This window comes from Budorcas taxicolor, chromosome 15 (genome assembly GCF_023091745.1).
Source record: "Budorcas taxicolor isolate Tak-1 chromosome 15, Takin1.1, whole genome shotgun sequence".
Taxonomy (NCBI): Eukaryota; Metazoa; Chordata; class Mammalia; order Artiodactyla; family Bovidae; genus Budorcas; species Budorcas taxicolor.
In genome coordinates this window covers 52,404,320-52,421,829 of record NC_068924.1, presented here as the reverse complement: position 1 = coordinate 52,421,829, position 17,510 = coordinate 52,404,320, and the positions used below count along the sequence as shown (strand labels likewise).

Below are 17,510 nucleotides of genomic sequence, written 5' to 3'. Positions count from 1 at the left end.
TGAGCGACTAACACACACACACACAAAAGGTAAAGGTTAGGAGCCTAGAGTGAATAAACCAGGAGGCAGGGAGCATGAGCAGGACTGGCAGGCTGAGCAAGTGGGAGGCTGGTTTGGGTGTACACCAGAAGACAGAGGGGCCTTCTGCGCCTTCCTGCAGTCCCAGGGTGGGTCATCTGTGCGCGACGGGTCAATCCCGAGGGGCCAAGGATGGGGGAGGGCCTCTCAGGGCAAAGACCACAGCCTAGCCAGTCCTCTTCATGGCACCTAGTCTGCTTTTCTCTTTTCTTCACAGCTGCCTTCACCTGCTCTATCTTTCCCATTCTCCCAACCCAACTGTGGCTGAAATGGGTTCAGTTAGGAGACAGGTATCATGGTATAGGTCCCAGGGCCCTCAAGACCTTGGGTAACTGACACTACAGCTGTTTTGGATGGTCACCTGGCACAGAGACAAGCTTCAAGTTACAGGGTTGGGTTGGAACTTGCCTGCAGCTCAACCTGTGCAGGCCTCTTTCCTTCCCACACATTTTGTGCAACAGCTCTGGCCTGTTGTCATTTCTTCTTCACAGCAGCCACCACCTACACCATCTCTCCAGCCTGGGCTTCCTGTGGGTAGCCCTTTCTCCCCTTCCTAAAGGTGTCAGGACTCCTCCCTGCTGTGCTTTTCCCTCACAGCTGCCATCACCCCTCTGTTCTGCTCTCTAATCCTCATTGTGGATTACCTCTGTGCCCGACCCTCTCTTCCTGCTATTACTGAAATATGCTCAGACCCCCTTCACCTATTAAAGAGTGTCACTGCTAGTCGCCGAGGAGAAGCAAACCTGAAGCCAAGGGGAAGGAGAAAGGGGAGGGCACTTTAAAGATGGAGGAGACTTCCCATGAGGTCTGGGCATCTGGGGTCCACCCTGGCATGTGGCTGAGCTCCCTTCCTTGACTCCCTTCTTGGATGGTCCCAAAGAACCTCGTATTCTCATTTTCTCCATCCTTTAACTCTGGTTTTAGAACCTAGCCATCTTCTCTATTCCTATCAACTTGGGGGTATGGTGCTCAGGAAAGCTTTGGTGAACAAGGAGTTTCTACAGTCAGGAGGCGCTGCCCTTTCAATCCTCCCCTCCCCAGTTCCTCCCTGTACCGCTGACACTGCCCATTCTGAAATCGCAGCCCCTGCCACTTGCCAAAGCGACCGAGGTTTTCTCTGACAGCAGCTTCATATAGAGAAGAGAGGAGTGTTCATTATTTCAACCAACAACTGAAGGTCATACAGGCCAGGCTAAATGTAAACACCCTTTAGTAGGCAATGAGGAGCCACAAGCACTTTTCAAGCAGGGACTGGCAATTAGAAAGTACCTCGCATTATGCACAGGTACTCAATTATGGAAACATTTAGATAAATGTATAACTGAGTGAGTGAATGATCATAACTATGTATTAACTTCAGCAAATGTATGAGAGGTTAAGGGGATTTTTAAAAGCCCCTCTAAGCCCTGGGCTTAAGCCATATGCTAAAGTAGGTGAAGTTAATCTCTACTTTCATCCTATAGGACTCTGTCATCTGACTGGTACAACTGCATCCCCCAACTTTCTAGGCTGTGTTCCATGATGACAACTTACTCTCCAGGGTCATTACTCAGCACCAAATATATTTACCTGCTGCCTGTTTAAGGTATTATACTCCCAAAATAGGGACAAAAAAGGTATCTCTCATGATAGAGTATCTGTCACAGTAACAGGCTTATGGGGGAAATGATCTATAAAATAAGAGCAACCATCTGCTATCATCTGAGAACCAACAATGTCAAAGTTTGTCCCAAATCTATTAGATAAAGAAGCATCTCTACTTCACTAATAGTAGAGATGGTCCAAATGTCAGTAGGTCCGAACAAATACGTTTGATTCAGAGGTTTGTGAGTCCAGAGACCTTCTGAATGGTGACGACCATCTCCGTTAAAGAAGGCTGAGTGAAGACAACTTCCTGAGAAAAACAAACAGCAGCTTGGATAAGAGGGTCCAGCCCCGGTGGATCCAGGGTAATTCAAAGCAGGGACAGAGTCGGCGACTGATTTAGAGAGAGATAAGGAAAGAATGTTGTAGATAAGAAAATAGAGGAGAGAAAGAGGCTGATATTCCTTGGTTTACATAGAAAGCCAATAAAACCCCCAGACAAGGAGTTTACCCTGTTCACAGAGGCCACAGGTGCCCTCCTGGTCTCCAGAGGGAGTGAAGACGCAGAACGTCTTCCCGTTCAGGTCTTAGAAACCCAAGCAGATAAGTGATCGCAGGGAGCCTCTATGTTCCAAGGGATCAGCCTGAAAAAGAGAGGGAGAGGGAGAGAGAGAATGATTGACACGGGGAGACCAAGCTGCTTCGGTGAGCAAGGCCCCATAGCTTTATTTTCAAAAAGGACTTTTATACCTTTCCCACAAATGATGTTGTGTACATTATCTTCTGGCCTTGGAGGCCTGTGAAACATTTTAAGACCCTCTTTTGATAAAGGCTGCTCAACCAGAAAACTTATTTTCCCTTGAAGTGTTTTTTTCTTTATATTTCTAATCTATGTCAGCCTCAGAAAGTATCAAACAAAGTTACATTTCTCACTGAGCAAAGGTGCAGTAAGTTACAACGAAGAAAGAACCAATTAGCTCAAAAGTCTGATGTGGTTAGTTTCAAGGCTACTAGTTTGTTTTCTTACACTCCAACTATGTTAACTAACGCACTCCCAGGTGCACAGTGGATAAGAGATATGGGAACTTAGCAACAAGCATTGGCCCAATAATGAAATAATACACCAGCACTACTCTAATAACTTTTAACTCTTTGAAAGGCTTTATGTTTTAGGCTTCCCGTGCCTCTCACAGTTGGGGGCCTGTAAACAATCACATGCATAGTTGTAAAAGTCTGGGTAAGGCAAGTTAGAGAGCCATCAGAGGGGTTTGAGCTGAAACACTCTTTTTATATGCAGGAGACTGTTAACTGGAGCTCTAAATTAACTTTTTCCAGAGAAAGGTGGTCAGGGATAGCCCCTCTGTAATGCCAGAAAAATAGGTGGAAAGCATAATGCAATAAGGCAGGCAGACTCTGGTTTTGGGGGTAGATGCTCGAGAAAGCCCAGAGGGGGTTTCCTCAAGGCCTGATCTCGCCTTTGCGTTTTGTCAGGCCCCTTTCCTCATGACCTTTGCCACGGGCGGGATTCCCCACGCTAGCTCCCAGCACTTGGACAAGTTCTGGGGCAGATGACTCCAGGCACAATTAAAATACAATTAAAATAATGTCATCGGCAGCTACTATTACTCCCACTTAGAGCCCAACATCTATCAACTATCCCCCAGCTACATTTATTTTCTTGAATTTTATCCCTCTTCTAGCCCCCTAAACTGTGAACTCTGAGAGCAGCAATAGCGGGAAGTTTTGTCTGATGCTTTGAAGTCCTAAACCATGTTCATTTCTCATCAAGAACTATCCTAATAAGTGAACTTCATCTCTCATAGGAGTCATGCCATCAGAAACATTAAGTACCATTATTGAAGATCACTGACATTGAGCACCTCATTTTCTCCTTCAGACGTAATGCTTTCTGGACAAGGAAAGAAAGGTTGAGCAGAGCTCCAAAGCTGGAGAAGGTAAGTGACCTATAATTCTGCTGCTTGGCCCGATTCCTCTAGAACAATGAGTCTGTAGAGCTTCGTGCATGATCAGAAGGATGTAAGTGCTTTTGTTATTAAAAATAAAACAGTCCACCTACATCTTCCTTTGTGCTATGATACCTGCTTGTAACCTTATACTTGGATGAGTGGCAAGTCATTTGAAAAGCTGAGCCTGCCGACTTTTACTCTGAGATAAGAGTCCTACATACAGCCAGGACTTGCTTATCAGGGAGCATGCAGGCACACTGCCTTTCCTAGGGATGGGAAGAAGAGATATCACAGACCCAACCCTCTCATTTTACAGATGGAGACCTGAGGCCCAGAGAGTACAGATGACGTGTCCAAGGTCCCAAAGCAAGCCAGTGGAAGAGCCAAGATGACATCATAGTCTCTCAACTCACTGTTCAATGCTCTTTCGAATGCAGTAGCTATGGCAAGAGGTTCATTTTGCTCTTTGGAGAATGAGAAGTGAAAACAGGTAGGGAGCAGAATATTAGGTGTTTTGTTTCTCTGCAGACTTCAGTAACCTCTGTTATCCTGGCCTCCACTGTCCTGGCTGTGATTGCCTTCTACGGTAGCCTTCTATGCAAAGTTGGGTCCTAAGTGATTACTTTTTACTTGGCTCAGAGTTCATACCAGGGGTGGAGCAGTCCCCTTGCACATGGCTCAGGATCTCTCGGTCTGTAAACAGGCGGAAGGCAATCTGCTCACACTCCTGCTTGGTCCCACATTCAAACAAACACCCAAACAAGCCCTCATTCTCCAGAGCAGCCAAATCAGAGTACCCACAGGGCCCACAGTGCAAGATCCAGGGGCGGGACCAGCAGGCAGCCTCCAAGGGGCTCTGGTTGAGGTAGATGCCTAGGTCGACCCTCCGTTTCTTATTGGTTGGGTGTGAGTACAAGAGCCATGATTCTGACAGGGTTCCAGCTTCCGGCTCTGGCCTCACTGAGCTGCACAGCAGAGAACTCTGCTGAATGGCAGGGGCATCTTTGCCAGCAAGATCCTGGCATCCACCTGGGATCTCCAGGGGCCGGAAACTCACCACACTGCCTTGGCAGCCATGAGGGGGCTCACAGAGCTGATGGCTCAGGACTGGTTTCTGAAAGCATTCACCATGGTCAGTGCTGAGGGCCTCTGCCCGGCACCTATTTGGTGTCCGGGCACTGCAATACAGCACGGGGTGGCCGGCCTTCCCGATCACCTCTGCCACTTCACATTCCACTGTCACCATGGGCTTGATAAGCCTGCCATGGTGCCATGTGGCTCCTAGGTCATCGCTATAGATCATCAGGGAATGAGCCCTAGCTTTATATGGCAGCTGAAAGCAAAAGAACCAGAATGGGATGTAGTAGGCATACGCAGGGATGATGAGCCTCCCCGACTGCAGCTGGATGCCATGACCTGGCCCCACAGCAAAAGTGGCCCAGTGTGTCACCTCTGGGCCAATGACCTCCTCAGTCAGGTCCCTCACATCACTCCATGAATAGCCAGCATCCTGGCTGCATATGAAGCAGAGGCGTGCAGCATTCCTGCCTGACATAATCTGTTGACGCTCGGTGACATGGCCTCGCACACAGATGAAGAAAAGGTACACATAGCCACTCTTCCGCTCCCACACAGGACAGGGGTTCATGGTCCGGTGTCCAGGTAATGTGGCTTCCATCAGGGACTTCAGGGGTTCCCACTAGATGAGGGGAAGGGAGAAAGCAGGAGTGAAAGACTCATAGGAAGACATGAGGCTCATTAAAAGCATTAGTGCTTCTCAGTTCAGTTCAGTTCAGTCACTCAGTCATATCCAACTCTTTGCAATCCCATGGACTGTAGCATGCCAGGCTTCCCTGTCCATTACCAACTCACAGACCTTGCTCAAACTCATCTATTGAGTCAGTGATGCCATCCAACCATCCCATCCTCTGTTGCCCCCTCCTCCTGTCTTCCAAAATCTTTCCCAGCATCAGGGTCTTTTCCAGTGAGTCAGATCTTCATATCAGGTGGCCAAAGTTTTGAGTTTCAGCTTCAGCATCAGTCCTCCCAATGAATATTCAGGACTGATTTCCTCTAGAATTGACTAATCTGATCTCCTTGCAGTCCAAGAGACTCTCAAGAGTCTTCTCTAACACCACAGTTCAAAAGCATCAATTCTTCACTGCTCAGCCTTCTTTATGGTCCAGCTCTCACATCCATACAGTGACTACTAGAAAAACCATAACTGACAAGATGAACTTTTGTTGGCAAAGTAATGTCTCTGCTTTTTAATAGGCTGTCTTGGTTTGTCATAGCTTTTCTTCTATGCTCCTCTATGCAAGGAGCAGACATCTCTTAATTTCAATGCTTCAGTCACCATCTGTAGTGATTCCAAAAAAATAAAGTCTGTCACTGTTTCCATTGTTTCCCATCTATTTGCCATGAAGTGATGGGAGGACAAGATGCCATGATCTTAGTTTTTTGAATGCAGAACTTGAAGCCAGCTTTTTTCACTCTCCTCTCATTTTCATCAAGAGGCTCTTTAGGTCCTCTTCACTTTCTGCCATAAGGGTGGTATCATCTGCGTATCTGAAACTGATATTTCTCCCGGCAATCCTGATTCCAGCTTGTGCTTCACCCAGCCTGGCACTTCACATGATGTACTCTGAATATAAGTTAAATGAGCAGGGCAACAATATACACCCGTGACCTACTCCTTTACCAATCTGAAACCAGTCCTTCCATGTCCAGTTCTAACTGTTGCTTCTTGACCCACAGGAAGCAGGTAAGGTGGTCTGGTATTCCCATCTCTTGAAGAATTTTCCACAGCCTGCTGTGATGTACAGACAAAGGCTTTGGTGTAATCAATAAAGCAGAAGTAGATGTTTTTCTGGCATTCTCTTGATTTTCTGACGATCCAACGGATGTTGGCAATTTGATCTCTGGTTCCTCTGCCTTTTCTAGATACAGCTTGAACATCTGGAAGTTCATGGTTCATGTATTGTTGATGCCTGGCTTGGAGAATTTTGAGCATTACTTTGCTAGAGTGTGAGATGAGTGCAATTTGCGGTAGTTTGAACATTCCTTTCTTTGGGATTGGAATGAAAACTGACCATTTCCAGTCCTGTGGCCACTGCTGAGTTTTCCAAGTTTTCTGACATATTGAGTGCAGCACTTTCACAGCATCATCTTTTAGAATTTGAAATACCTCAGCTGGAATTCTATCACCTCCACTAGCTTTGTAGTGATGCTTTGTAAGGCCCACTTGACTTCGCATTCCAAGTTGTCTAGCTCTAGGTGAGTTATCACACCATCATGGTTATCTGGGTCATGAAGATCTTTTTTGTATAGTTCTTCTGTGTATTCTTGCCACCTCTTCTTAACATCTTCTGCTTCTGTTAGGTCCATACTATTTCTGTCCTTTATTGTGCCCATCTTTGCATGAAATGTTCCCTTGGTATCTCGAATTTTCTTGAAGAGATCTGTAGTCTTTCCCATTCTATTGTTTTCCTCTATTTCTTTGCACTGATCACTGAGGAAGGCTTTCTTCTCTCTCCTTATTATTGTTTGGAACTCTGCATTCAAAGGGTATATCTTTCCTTTTCTCCTTTGTCTTTCGTTTCTCCTTTCTAAGCTATTTGTAAGGCCTCCTCAGACAACCATTTTGCCTTTTTGCATTTCTTTTTCTTGGGGATGGTCTTGATCACTGCCTCCTGTACAATGTCACAAACTCCATCCATAGTTCTTCAAGCACTTTATTACATTTAATCCCTTGAATCTATTTGTCACTTCCACTGTATAATCATAAGGGATTTGATTTAGGTCATACCTTAATGATCTACTGAATTTCCCTACTTTCTTTAAGTCTAAATTTGGCAATAAGGAGTTCATGATCTGTGCCACAGTCAGTCCCATTCTTGTTTTTGCTGACTGTATACAGCTTATCCATCTTTGGCTGCAAAGAATATAATCAATCTGATTTCAGTATTGACCATCTGGTGATGTCCATGTGTAGAGTCATCTCTTATGTTGTTGGAAGAGGGTGTTTGCTATGACCAGTGCGTTCTCTTGGCAAAACTCTGTTAGCCTTTGCCCTGCTTCATCTTGTACTCCAAGGCCAAACTTGCCTGTTACTCCAGGTATCTCTTGATTGTATCTCTGCTTTTGCATTCCAGTCCCCTATGATGGAGAGGGCATCTTTTTTGGGTGTTAGTTCTAGAAGGTCTTGTAGGTCTTCATAGTACCATTCAACTTCACCTTCTTCGGCATTAGCGGTGAGGCCACAGGCTTGGATTATTGTGATATTGAATGGTTTGCCTTGGAAACAGAGATCATTCTGTCATTTTTGAGACTGCACCCAAGTAATGCATTTCGGACTCTTTTGTGACTCTGAGGGCTACTCCATTACCTCGAAGGGATTCTTGCCCACAGTAGTAGATATAATGGTCATCTGAGTTAAATTTGCCCATTCCAGTCCATTTTAGTTTGCTGATTTCTAAAATGTCAATGTTCATTCTTGTTATCTCCTATCTGACCGCTTCCAATTTACCTTGATTAATGGGCCTAACATTCCAGGTTCCTATGCAATACTGTTCTTTACAGCATTGGACTTTATTTCCATCACCAGTCACATCCACAATTGGGCATTGCTTTTGCTTTGGCTCAGCTTCTTCATTCTTTCTGGAGTTATTTCTCCACTCTTCTCCAATAGTATATTGGGCACCTACTGACCTGGGGAGTTCATCTTTCAGTGTCATATCTTTTTGCCTTTTCATACTGTTCATAGGGTTCTCAAGGCAAGAATACTGAAGTGGTTTGCCATTTCCTTCTCCAGTGGACCACGTTTTGTCAGAACTCTCCACCATGACCCATCTTGGGTGGCCCTCCATGGCATGGCTCATAGTTTCATTGAGTTAGACAAGGCTGTGATTCATGTGATCAGTTTGATTAGTTTTCTATGACTGTGGTTTTCATTCTGTCTGCCCTCTGATGTATAAGGATTGTCTGTTTAGTCAAAGCTATGGTTTTTCCAATAGTCATATATGGATGTCAGAGTTGGACCATAGAGAAGGCTGAGCACCAAGGAATTGATGCTTTTGAACTGTGGTATTGGAGAAGACACTTGAGAGTCCCTTGGGTAGCAAGGAGATCAAACCAGTCAATCTTAAAGGAAATAAACCCTAAATATTCATTGGAAGGACTGATGCTGAAGCTCCAGTACTTTGCCCACCTGATGCAAACAGCCAACTCACTGGAAAAGACCCTGATGCTGAGAAAGACTGAAGGCTGGAGGAGAAGGGGGTGACAGAGGATGAGATGAATGGAAGGCATTATCAACTCAATGGACATAAGTTTGAGCAAACTCTAGGAGACAGTGAAGGACAGAGAAGCCTGGCATGCAGCAGTCCATGGGGTCACAAAGAGTTGTACACGACTGAGTGACTGAATAACAACAACAACCACATAACTCAGCAATTCAACTTTTAGGTCTGTACAAAAAATAATTGAAAGAACAGTTCTGAAGAGACATTTACATGCACCTCCTTGTTCCACAGCAGCATTATTCACAATAACCAAAAGGTGGGAGCAACTCAAATGTCCACCAGCTGATGAGTGGATAAGATAAAAGGGATAAATGGCTAAACAAACTGGATAAATGAAATAACAGATTAACATACAATAGATTATTACTCAGCCTTTAAAAAGAAATCCTGACATATTCTACAACATGGATGAACCATGTTCAGGATATTATTCTGTGAAATAAGCCAATCACAGAAAGACAAAATATTGCATGATTCCACTTACATGAAACATCTAAAGTAAACAAACTCAGAAACAAAGTACAGTATTAATCTCTAGGGGACTGAGGAAGGGAAATTATTTGTTGTTCAGTGAGTATAAAGTTACAGTTATGTACTAATGAATACATTCTAGAGACCTTTTACACAACAATGTAATACAGTTAACAATACTGCAATGTATACTTAAAATGGTTAGGATGGAGGGATTTCCCTGGTGGTCCTGTGGCCAAGACTCCTAGCTTCCAATGCAGGGGTCCTGATCCCTGGTCAGGGAACTAGATCCCATGTGCCACAACTAGTAGTTTGCATGTTGCAACTAAAGATGCCACCTGCCACAACCAAGACCCTGCATGGCCAAATAAAAAATGATTACGATGGAAAATATTACATTAGGTGCATATTACCATAATTAAAAATGTTTTTAAAAGAACAAAAAAATCTGAAAAGGTCTTGAAGGTTTTAGCTGACCATCTATTTAACATTTAAGCAGCTATCAAAAAATAAATGCTACTTCACTGTAGACTGCATTGAAAGGATACCAGATGGGATAGCCACCTCACTGCTGAGCTGGCCAATCTATCCTTGGGGTCATAAGTTCAGTTATGAGTACCATACTTTGCAAAAAGACAGTGATCTTCCATGCCAGGTCCCAAGGACTGTAATCACAGTTTTCAAAGGACCAGAAATCAAACCAAGACTGTGGCCTATGGAGCTGCTAAAAGATAAAAGACCTGGAGGGTGTGGATACTGCTTTCAGATACATCAAAGAGCAGTTCTCCACACTAGGGACTTTATAATGTACAGATGGACTTCCCCATAAGGCATAACAAGAACAACAGGTAATTACAGACAAGTACAGAGGATTTCATTTCAAAAAATAATTTAACAGTTGCCACAGAATTAAGTTTCTCATTTGAGGAGCTGTATATGTAGATCCTTAATAGAAGATGACTAATGTTGAGTTCCTACTATGGAACTGCTACTATTAATTATATTTCACAGACGATGAAACAGAAGAGTCAAATATTCACAGTCACAGTCAATAAATGATAGGTCTTGCCTGATTCCAAAGCCATGCTCTTAACCACTAAGCTATTAGTAGCAACCAATGGAATACAGAAGATTTCTATATTGGGAAAGAAGCTGGACTGATAATTCTTCCAATTTTAAGATTCTACAATTAAGTAAACAAGAGAATGAGTGTGAATAAAATAAAGTGAAGAGAGAATGAGTTAAAGTGGACACATTTGTGACTGGATGTGACTACTGGATAGTGAGGTTATGTAACAGGTATGGTCTGATAAAAAAAAACTTAACTGCCCAACTGTCTGTGGCAAAAAACAGAGCAACATAACCATAGGTACTGCCTGTCCGGGAGGAAACAAAAGAGCTAGAACTCCAAGTTGGGCTGAAGGACACCAGTGATATAAGCAGAGGTTCAACCTTGGGAGGTCATAAGACAGACACATGATAAGGTGTAAGAGCAGGGAATGGAAATTCCCTAAAGTAAAAAACTTCCCCAAGGGGAAATGTGAGTAAGGCATCAAAAGCAGCCAGGGCTTGCTTGTAAGGCCCACCTTCAGCAGAAGAGCATTTGCACTGTAACAGCAAAGCATCCCTAAGGACATGATGTTTTAAAGGTGAGATTTCTGAGAGTAGAAAAAGCAGGGCAGGTTAAGCAGATTAAAATAACTCATAAAAAAGTATGTATGTATGATTATGTGTGTATTTATTCAAATTCACTGTCTCACTTGATCCTCACTTCAGCCATCTCTGAGAGATAAAAGTCAACAATAACAAAAATGGGTTCTAAACTAACCCTGTAGTTCACAGCCCCAAGGGCAGTAACTATTCTCTCCCCCATTAAAAACAGTAAAAATGTGCTACCTAGGGACAAGGGCACCAATCCCAGTTCTCCATTTATTAAGTATGTGCCTAAGGCAAGTCACTTTACTTCTTATAAAATGGGGATAATAATATGTACCTCACATAAAGCATGGAGGAAGACAAGCAGAGGGAAGAGGGGGGAGAATATGGATGTTGTTTTCCTCCCCTGTGTCTTTCGCTGAACAAGCTACCTACCTGTTGGAGCACCAGGATCCCTCATCAGCAAAACTGGACTAACAATGCTTACTGCTTTCAGTGACTTATGAGAATAAAAGAGAATGTGAATGAAAAGCACACCACATGTTGGTTGAACTGAATACACAAATCATGGAGGCCTCTATTCAGAGACTGGGTTTGAAGCTTGCTTTTACTGCTTTTTTATAGTTGTTTGACCCTGAGCAGCCTCAGTATCCTCATCTGTAAAATGTGACTGACAACAGTTCCTATGTCACAGAGTGGCTGTGAATTTCAATGTGCCCCTAGTAAACAGTAATTATTCTATAAGGGAAAGCACAGCTTTTACTGCTTTTTTTTCCCCCTCCTCAGCTCAGACTTCCCTGGTGGCTCAGATGGTAAAGCGTCTAGCTACAATGTGAGAGACCTGGGTTCAATCCCTGGATTAAGAAGATCCCCCAGAGAAGGAAGTGGCAACCCACTCCAGTACTCTTGCCTTGAAAATCCCATGGACAGAGGAGCTTGGGGCAGGCTACTATCCATGGGGTCGCAAAGAGTCAGGCATGACTGAGCGACTTCACTTTCACTTTCTTTCACTTTCAGCTCAGATACAAGGCTTTTCCTGCACTGATAAAAAAGGCACAGACTCTGACATGCTCTGAACAATGCAGAAAATGAGACCCAGGCTCAGATCTGGGATAAGGAGTCACCTGTACTGATTGCCCAGTCCTCAACCCTCGCCTCAGCACCAGGTGGAGAGCATCCTCATCCTTGCTCGAGGAGCGCTTCTCTGCAAAGGCCAGGAAGGTGTGGGCAGGGGGCACGTAGACCAGGGCTGGGATCCGGTAGGTGACCCCTCGCTTATCCTCCTGCTGGAACAGAGTGCTGCTGAAGGAGCACGATGTCACTTCTTCCATGACCTCTGCAAGGACAGGAGGGAGCTCAGTGTGTGTCCACATCCAAAGACTCACTCAGACACAAGTTCTGCTCTATCATTTCACTTCTGGAGGTCACTGGGGGGCAAAGATGTACTTAAACATTTATTTTTTTTATACAAAAGTAACATCGTGATCTCAATAGCCCAAAGCAAGTAATATGCATTCTCATATAACAAGTCTATATTCCAGGCTCTGTGGGAATCCTGTGTAGCCTGCGTCAAGTGTCTCTCCAGAGAGATTCTGTATGTACTTCTGCCGAGTATTCAGAGGTATTACCAGCCCAGGTGGTTCCAATAGTCAACTTCCTGGCTTGGAGTTTTTAGGCAATTCCGGCAATATAAATATAAACCCAAATCCATATGAGAGAATGCCTCTGGTTCAGAATTCTCCGGGCAAACTTTTCCCTTCTCTTGGAGCCTAGAATAAGAAGCAATCTTCTTTGTCATCTCTGTCAGTAGTAAGATTTCTTTTTCCTACTCCACTTGATCAGAGGATATAGATTTTCAAGGTATCTGGCTTCATGCAAGGATGTCAGTTCCAACCAGAGTCTAACACAGGTGGGCCTATAGTTTCATTCACTGTAATAGCAGGTATATTAAAGCCCAAGCTTTGAGGTAAGCAAGACCAGCAAACATCTAGGGCAGCTGAGGTCACGTAAAGGGGCTAACTTCTCCAGTTTTCAGTTTACTCTTGGTTTTTAGGCCCCTGGGGATTTCTCTTACTTTCTTGGAAATTCAACTATAAAAGGCTTTGTTATACTTATCCATCATTTTACAGGTTAGCTGGCTTGCTATGATGCTGAAAATGGAAATCTCTAGGTACATTTCTCAGGTATTCAAACTTCTCAGAGGCCCAAAAAGGGAAGCCAGACAGATAGAATCAAGCTTAGAATTATTATTTTTTCTCTCACCATTTGTTGTCCAAGTCTTGTCTTCCAAATCATTTGTAAAAATAATCAGGCTGTAAGAATGAGACCCACAAGGCCTTCTTCATTTATTTAATAAATATTTCTGAGTGCCCACTGGAAGTCAGGCTATAAGGTAAGTGCTGAGGACACAGAAAGGGATCAGAGGTCCCTGCCCACATCCAGGTGAGGGCAGACATATATACACTGACAATTACATTGTCATGTAGTAATTGCTACTTTAAGAGGTCAACATGAGAGCATGCAGGAAAACAGAAAAAAAGCAACTGTTCAGATCAAGGCAGCAGTGGAGTTTTGAAAAGCTAATAAGTCAAGTGATCCCGTTTCATATCCTTATGCTCTGGGCCTGGGGCATTCAGATAGGCACACACCTTACTTCCTCACCTTCTTCAGCTCTACTCAGACATCATCCAATCAGTGAGGCCTTCCCTGACAACTCCCTTGTCCCTCTCTATCCCCCTTCCCTGCTCTGTTCTCCATGCCACCTATCATCACCCATATGTTATACTTATTTAATATGCTTTACAGAATAGAAGTTCCATAAAGGGCATGTACATGTCTGTTTTATTCACTGCTATGCTTCTACACCTAAAATCCTGCCTGGCAATTCATAGGCTTGACAAATATTCATTGAATGTTTGAATGAATGGGTGAGTTGGATCTTAAAGGCTGAACAGTGGGTTAGCCAACTGAAGGGTACAAAGAAGAGGGGAGGGAGTGGATATGAAAAGCCTAGAGATCACAGAAGCACACTGTGAGCTGTGAGGACTCAGAGTAATCCAGTATGACTACAGTGGAGTGCAAAAGCTGTGAATGAAGATGGCATTGAAGGGGTTGGGGGAGGGCAAATCCTGGGAGGCTTCCATACCTTATTAAGCTGTTTATCCCATGGGTAGGGAGCCACTCAACAGGTTTTGGCAGATGAATGCCAAGATCAAGTACATATTTCAGACCACTCTCTAAGGTAGCCTTCTGGACAATGAACTTTGGGCTACAGGTTCCTAGTATCAGTGAAGACAAGTTTGTCATTCACAGCATATGAGTGATTTATTTAGCATGTGAATTCACTCAGCATGTGAATAACTCATTTCACTGATTTCTAACCTCAAGCGAGAAGAATCACAGCTCACTATCCAAAAGGATGGGGAGGTGGCCTCCTAAGTCCAGAAGAAAAACCTCCCCTCACTCCAATTCTGGATTCTCAACTGTCTTCCTCACACCATATTTGAGCACACGTCTCTCTTAATTCAGGCTCTCCTGCCAGAGGGTCAGGCTGTGTAATGGTTTAGAAAATAAGATTTGGGCCAAGCCAGGACTACATGAACTTGGGCATGTAATTTAACTGCTGGACCCTCGTTTATAAAATTCAGTAGAATGGATGAAAGAATTGAGGTAAAAAGTGTAAACAGCTGTTACAGGGCCCATGACACAGTATGAGCTCAATATATGACAGCTGTTATTTTTGGACTGTCAATCACTACATATTCTAGCGTTACTCCTTGAAACCTGTGGAGGAGGAGGATGAAGACAACAACCACAATTACAACTACCCTTCTTTAAAGTATTTAGACCCCTCTGCCCCTCTGGGAGAGGTCATATTTTAAATTCTTATAAGGATATGAGTTAATATCAACACTATTAATCATCAGCCAACACAAGATTATTGGTCAACATCAAAACAGAATGTTTCTGGGTCATAAGAATAAAGCACAGAACAAGCATAGGAATGGGCAGGGAGGACCAGGAAAAAAGAAAGGGACAGGGAGTTGACAGAACACGTAAGGAGAAGCACAAGTTATTACTGTGTGACCTTGCACTAGTCACTTAATCCAGGTCTTGGATTCCTTGCTTATAAAATGTGGATGACAATAATACTTACCTAAGATGACTGAATGAAGAACCACTCAAAAGTGCTTCATAAACTTTAAGGCATTATGTAAGCAAAAGTATAAATTCAGAAGTGTTCACAATTTCTTTTATGGTTTTGCTATCACTGCAACGATTAGTTAGTTAACGATTTACTAACTATGCTGAGCATGTTGATGGCAATGGTAACACACGTGGTGGCTGTGGCATCAATACCCAAACTATTTCACACAAACCATGTGCCAGGAGTTAGGGACAGAGGAAAATCAGATATAGTTCTTTTGCTTTTGAACTGTGCTTTGAACTGTGTGTGGGAGAAGACTCTTGAGAGTCCCTTGGACTGCAAGGAGATCCAACCAGTCAATCCTAAAGGACATCAGTCCTGAATATTCATTGGAAGGACTAATGCTGAAGCTGAAATTCCAATACTTTGGCCACCGGATGTGAAGAACTGACTCATTGGAAAAGAACCTGATGCTGGGAAAGACTGAAGGCGGGAGGAGAAGAGGACAACAGAGGATGAGATGGTTGGATGGCGTCACCGACTTGATGGACATGAGTTTGACCAAACTCCAGGGGTTGGTGATGGACAGGAAAGCCTTGCCTGCTGCAGTCCATGGGGTCGCAAAGAGTGGGACACAACTGAACTGACTAGAGTTGTTCATTTCAGCAGAGAACTCAATATTATTAACTATTGCTCCATATAATCACCTTTCAATCAAGATTTCCCTGCTCTCTTATTGGGAAGTATAGTGCAACATGGACTTTAAGACTGACTTGGCTTTGACACTTACTAGCAAATCCAATTTACCACTGAGCCTCAGTTTCCTCACTTGCAAGGGAGATAATGCCACCTATTTCTCAAGCCTGAAGAACAATGTAATTCCACAGACTCCAATTAATCTAGTGCAGCAAGCAGCCTCCAGTGAACCCCAAGGAAGACCTCCCTATTTTATTCATGCCTAACAACTAATACTTAGGGAGCAATCATCATATGTTAGGTCTTTGAAGATCCTATGGTCCAAACTCCTTTCATGGTATACAATGGGATTCTCAGACCCACAGAGGGGAATAAACTCCTCTAAGGCCACTCAATGAGTCAGTAACAAAACCTGGACCAAGGCCCAGGACTCATGTAAGTTTTAGTTCTGGGCTATATGAAGCCTGTAGTCCCTCTCCAGTAAGAAGAGTTTTCCCAGTCTCAGTTCCCTTCCATCTCAAAACAAGTTAGGCTTCAGTCGAAGGAAAACAAAAACAGAGCTAGCCAAGAATACCTTCTGGCTGTGTCTGAGAGATTAGCCCACTGGGGTGTCTCTGACCCAATAGACTGGATTTCCTAAACCCAAAGAGTGCTGCCGAACCTGTTAGCACAGTCACTTCGCCTCACGTTTTGGGAGGCCCTCCAGTCTTCCAGCCACACTCACCTGCGCGGAACCCCGGCTCCTCCATTTCTCTCGGGCCGATTTGGGAGCTGGGTCAAGCACTCACGTCTCGGACACTGAAGCCCTGGGAAATGATCAAGCCCGGGGAGACAGGGGCAGGAGAGAAACTGCGGACACGGACACAAACCACGAAAAGTGAAGAAACACGGCGACAGAGACTTCGAGAGGCTGGCGGCGGGGCTGACACATTCGGGAAGCCGAGAAGAGCTGGTGGAAGTCCAGGAAGCTCGGAAGCTGCAACCCGCCGGCGGTTGGGACCGGCGGTTGGGGCCGGCGGTTGGGGCCGGCGGTTCCCTGCGGCCTAGAGTCAGCCCCGCCCCCTCGGGGGCCGGCGCAGGCGAGGCCCCGCCCCCTCCCCGCCCAGTCCCTTAGCGGCCCAATCTGGTTCATTCCTCCTCTTTCTGGCCCCCTGTTCCGCCCCAGCGGTGGCTTGGAACTTGCCCCTCCCTCTCTCAGCACCCGACACCACCCGCTCCAGCTCAGGCCCAAGTTCAGTCTCCAACTGCCACAAAGCTCCCCGGCTGCGACCCTCACCCTTCCACTCCGCCCACCTCCGTCTTCAGGCCCTTTTCCCCACGCCCTCCCCTATTGGTTGCCGGTCTGTTGATAGACATCACCGCCTAAAACTTCCCTAGACAACTTGGGAGTCGAGCGAGAAAGTTCCGGATCTCAAAGGGGACGCCACTAAAACGTCCAGCGGTCCAAAGCATTGGGCAACCGACCCTTAGGAAAATATAAATTATATTTATATGTATTATATATATATGTGTGTCTGTGTGTGCATGTACATATATTTTGAGTAACTGATAGTAGATTACAACCGCTGAACAAGTTAAAAGCCCATGTGTCCTTGTAGATGTGCACAA

The 17,510-nt window shown here is 44.6% G+C and overlaps 1 protein-coding gene across 1 annotated transcript; it reads right to left on the bottom strand.

The window, feature by feature from the left end:
* Nucleotides 1-2,330: 2,330 nt before the first annotated feature.
* Nucleotides 2,331-16,900, bottom strand: NEU3 (neuraminidase 3). Its single transcript, XM_052652784.1, has 3 exons — nt 16,627-16,900; nt 12,184-12,395; nt 2,331-5,328 (listed from the first exon to the last, which is right to left on the bottom strand). The coding sequence occupies exons 1-3, from the start codon at nt 16,649-16,651 to the stop codon at nt 4,249-4,251; spliced, it is 1,317 nt and encodes a 438-aa protein (XP_052508744.1). The 5' UTR covers nt 16,652-16,900; the 3' UTR covers nt 2,331-4,248.
* Between the last annotated feature and the right edge of the window lie 610 nt (nt 16,901-17,510).

Coding starts and splice junctions, on each gene's coding strand:
- NEU3 (XM_052652784.1), bottom strand. CDS start 16,651: ATGGAGGAGCCGGGGTTCCGCGCAG. Junction 12,396..16,626: donor GGAGCCGGGGTTCCGCGCAG/GTGAGTGTGGCT, acceptor CTGTCCTTGCAG/AGGTCATGGAAGAAGTGACA. Junction 5,329..12,183: donor GGACTGGGCAATCAGTACAG/GTGACTCCTTAT, acceptor CCCCTCATCTAG/TGGGAACCCCTGAAGTCCCT.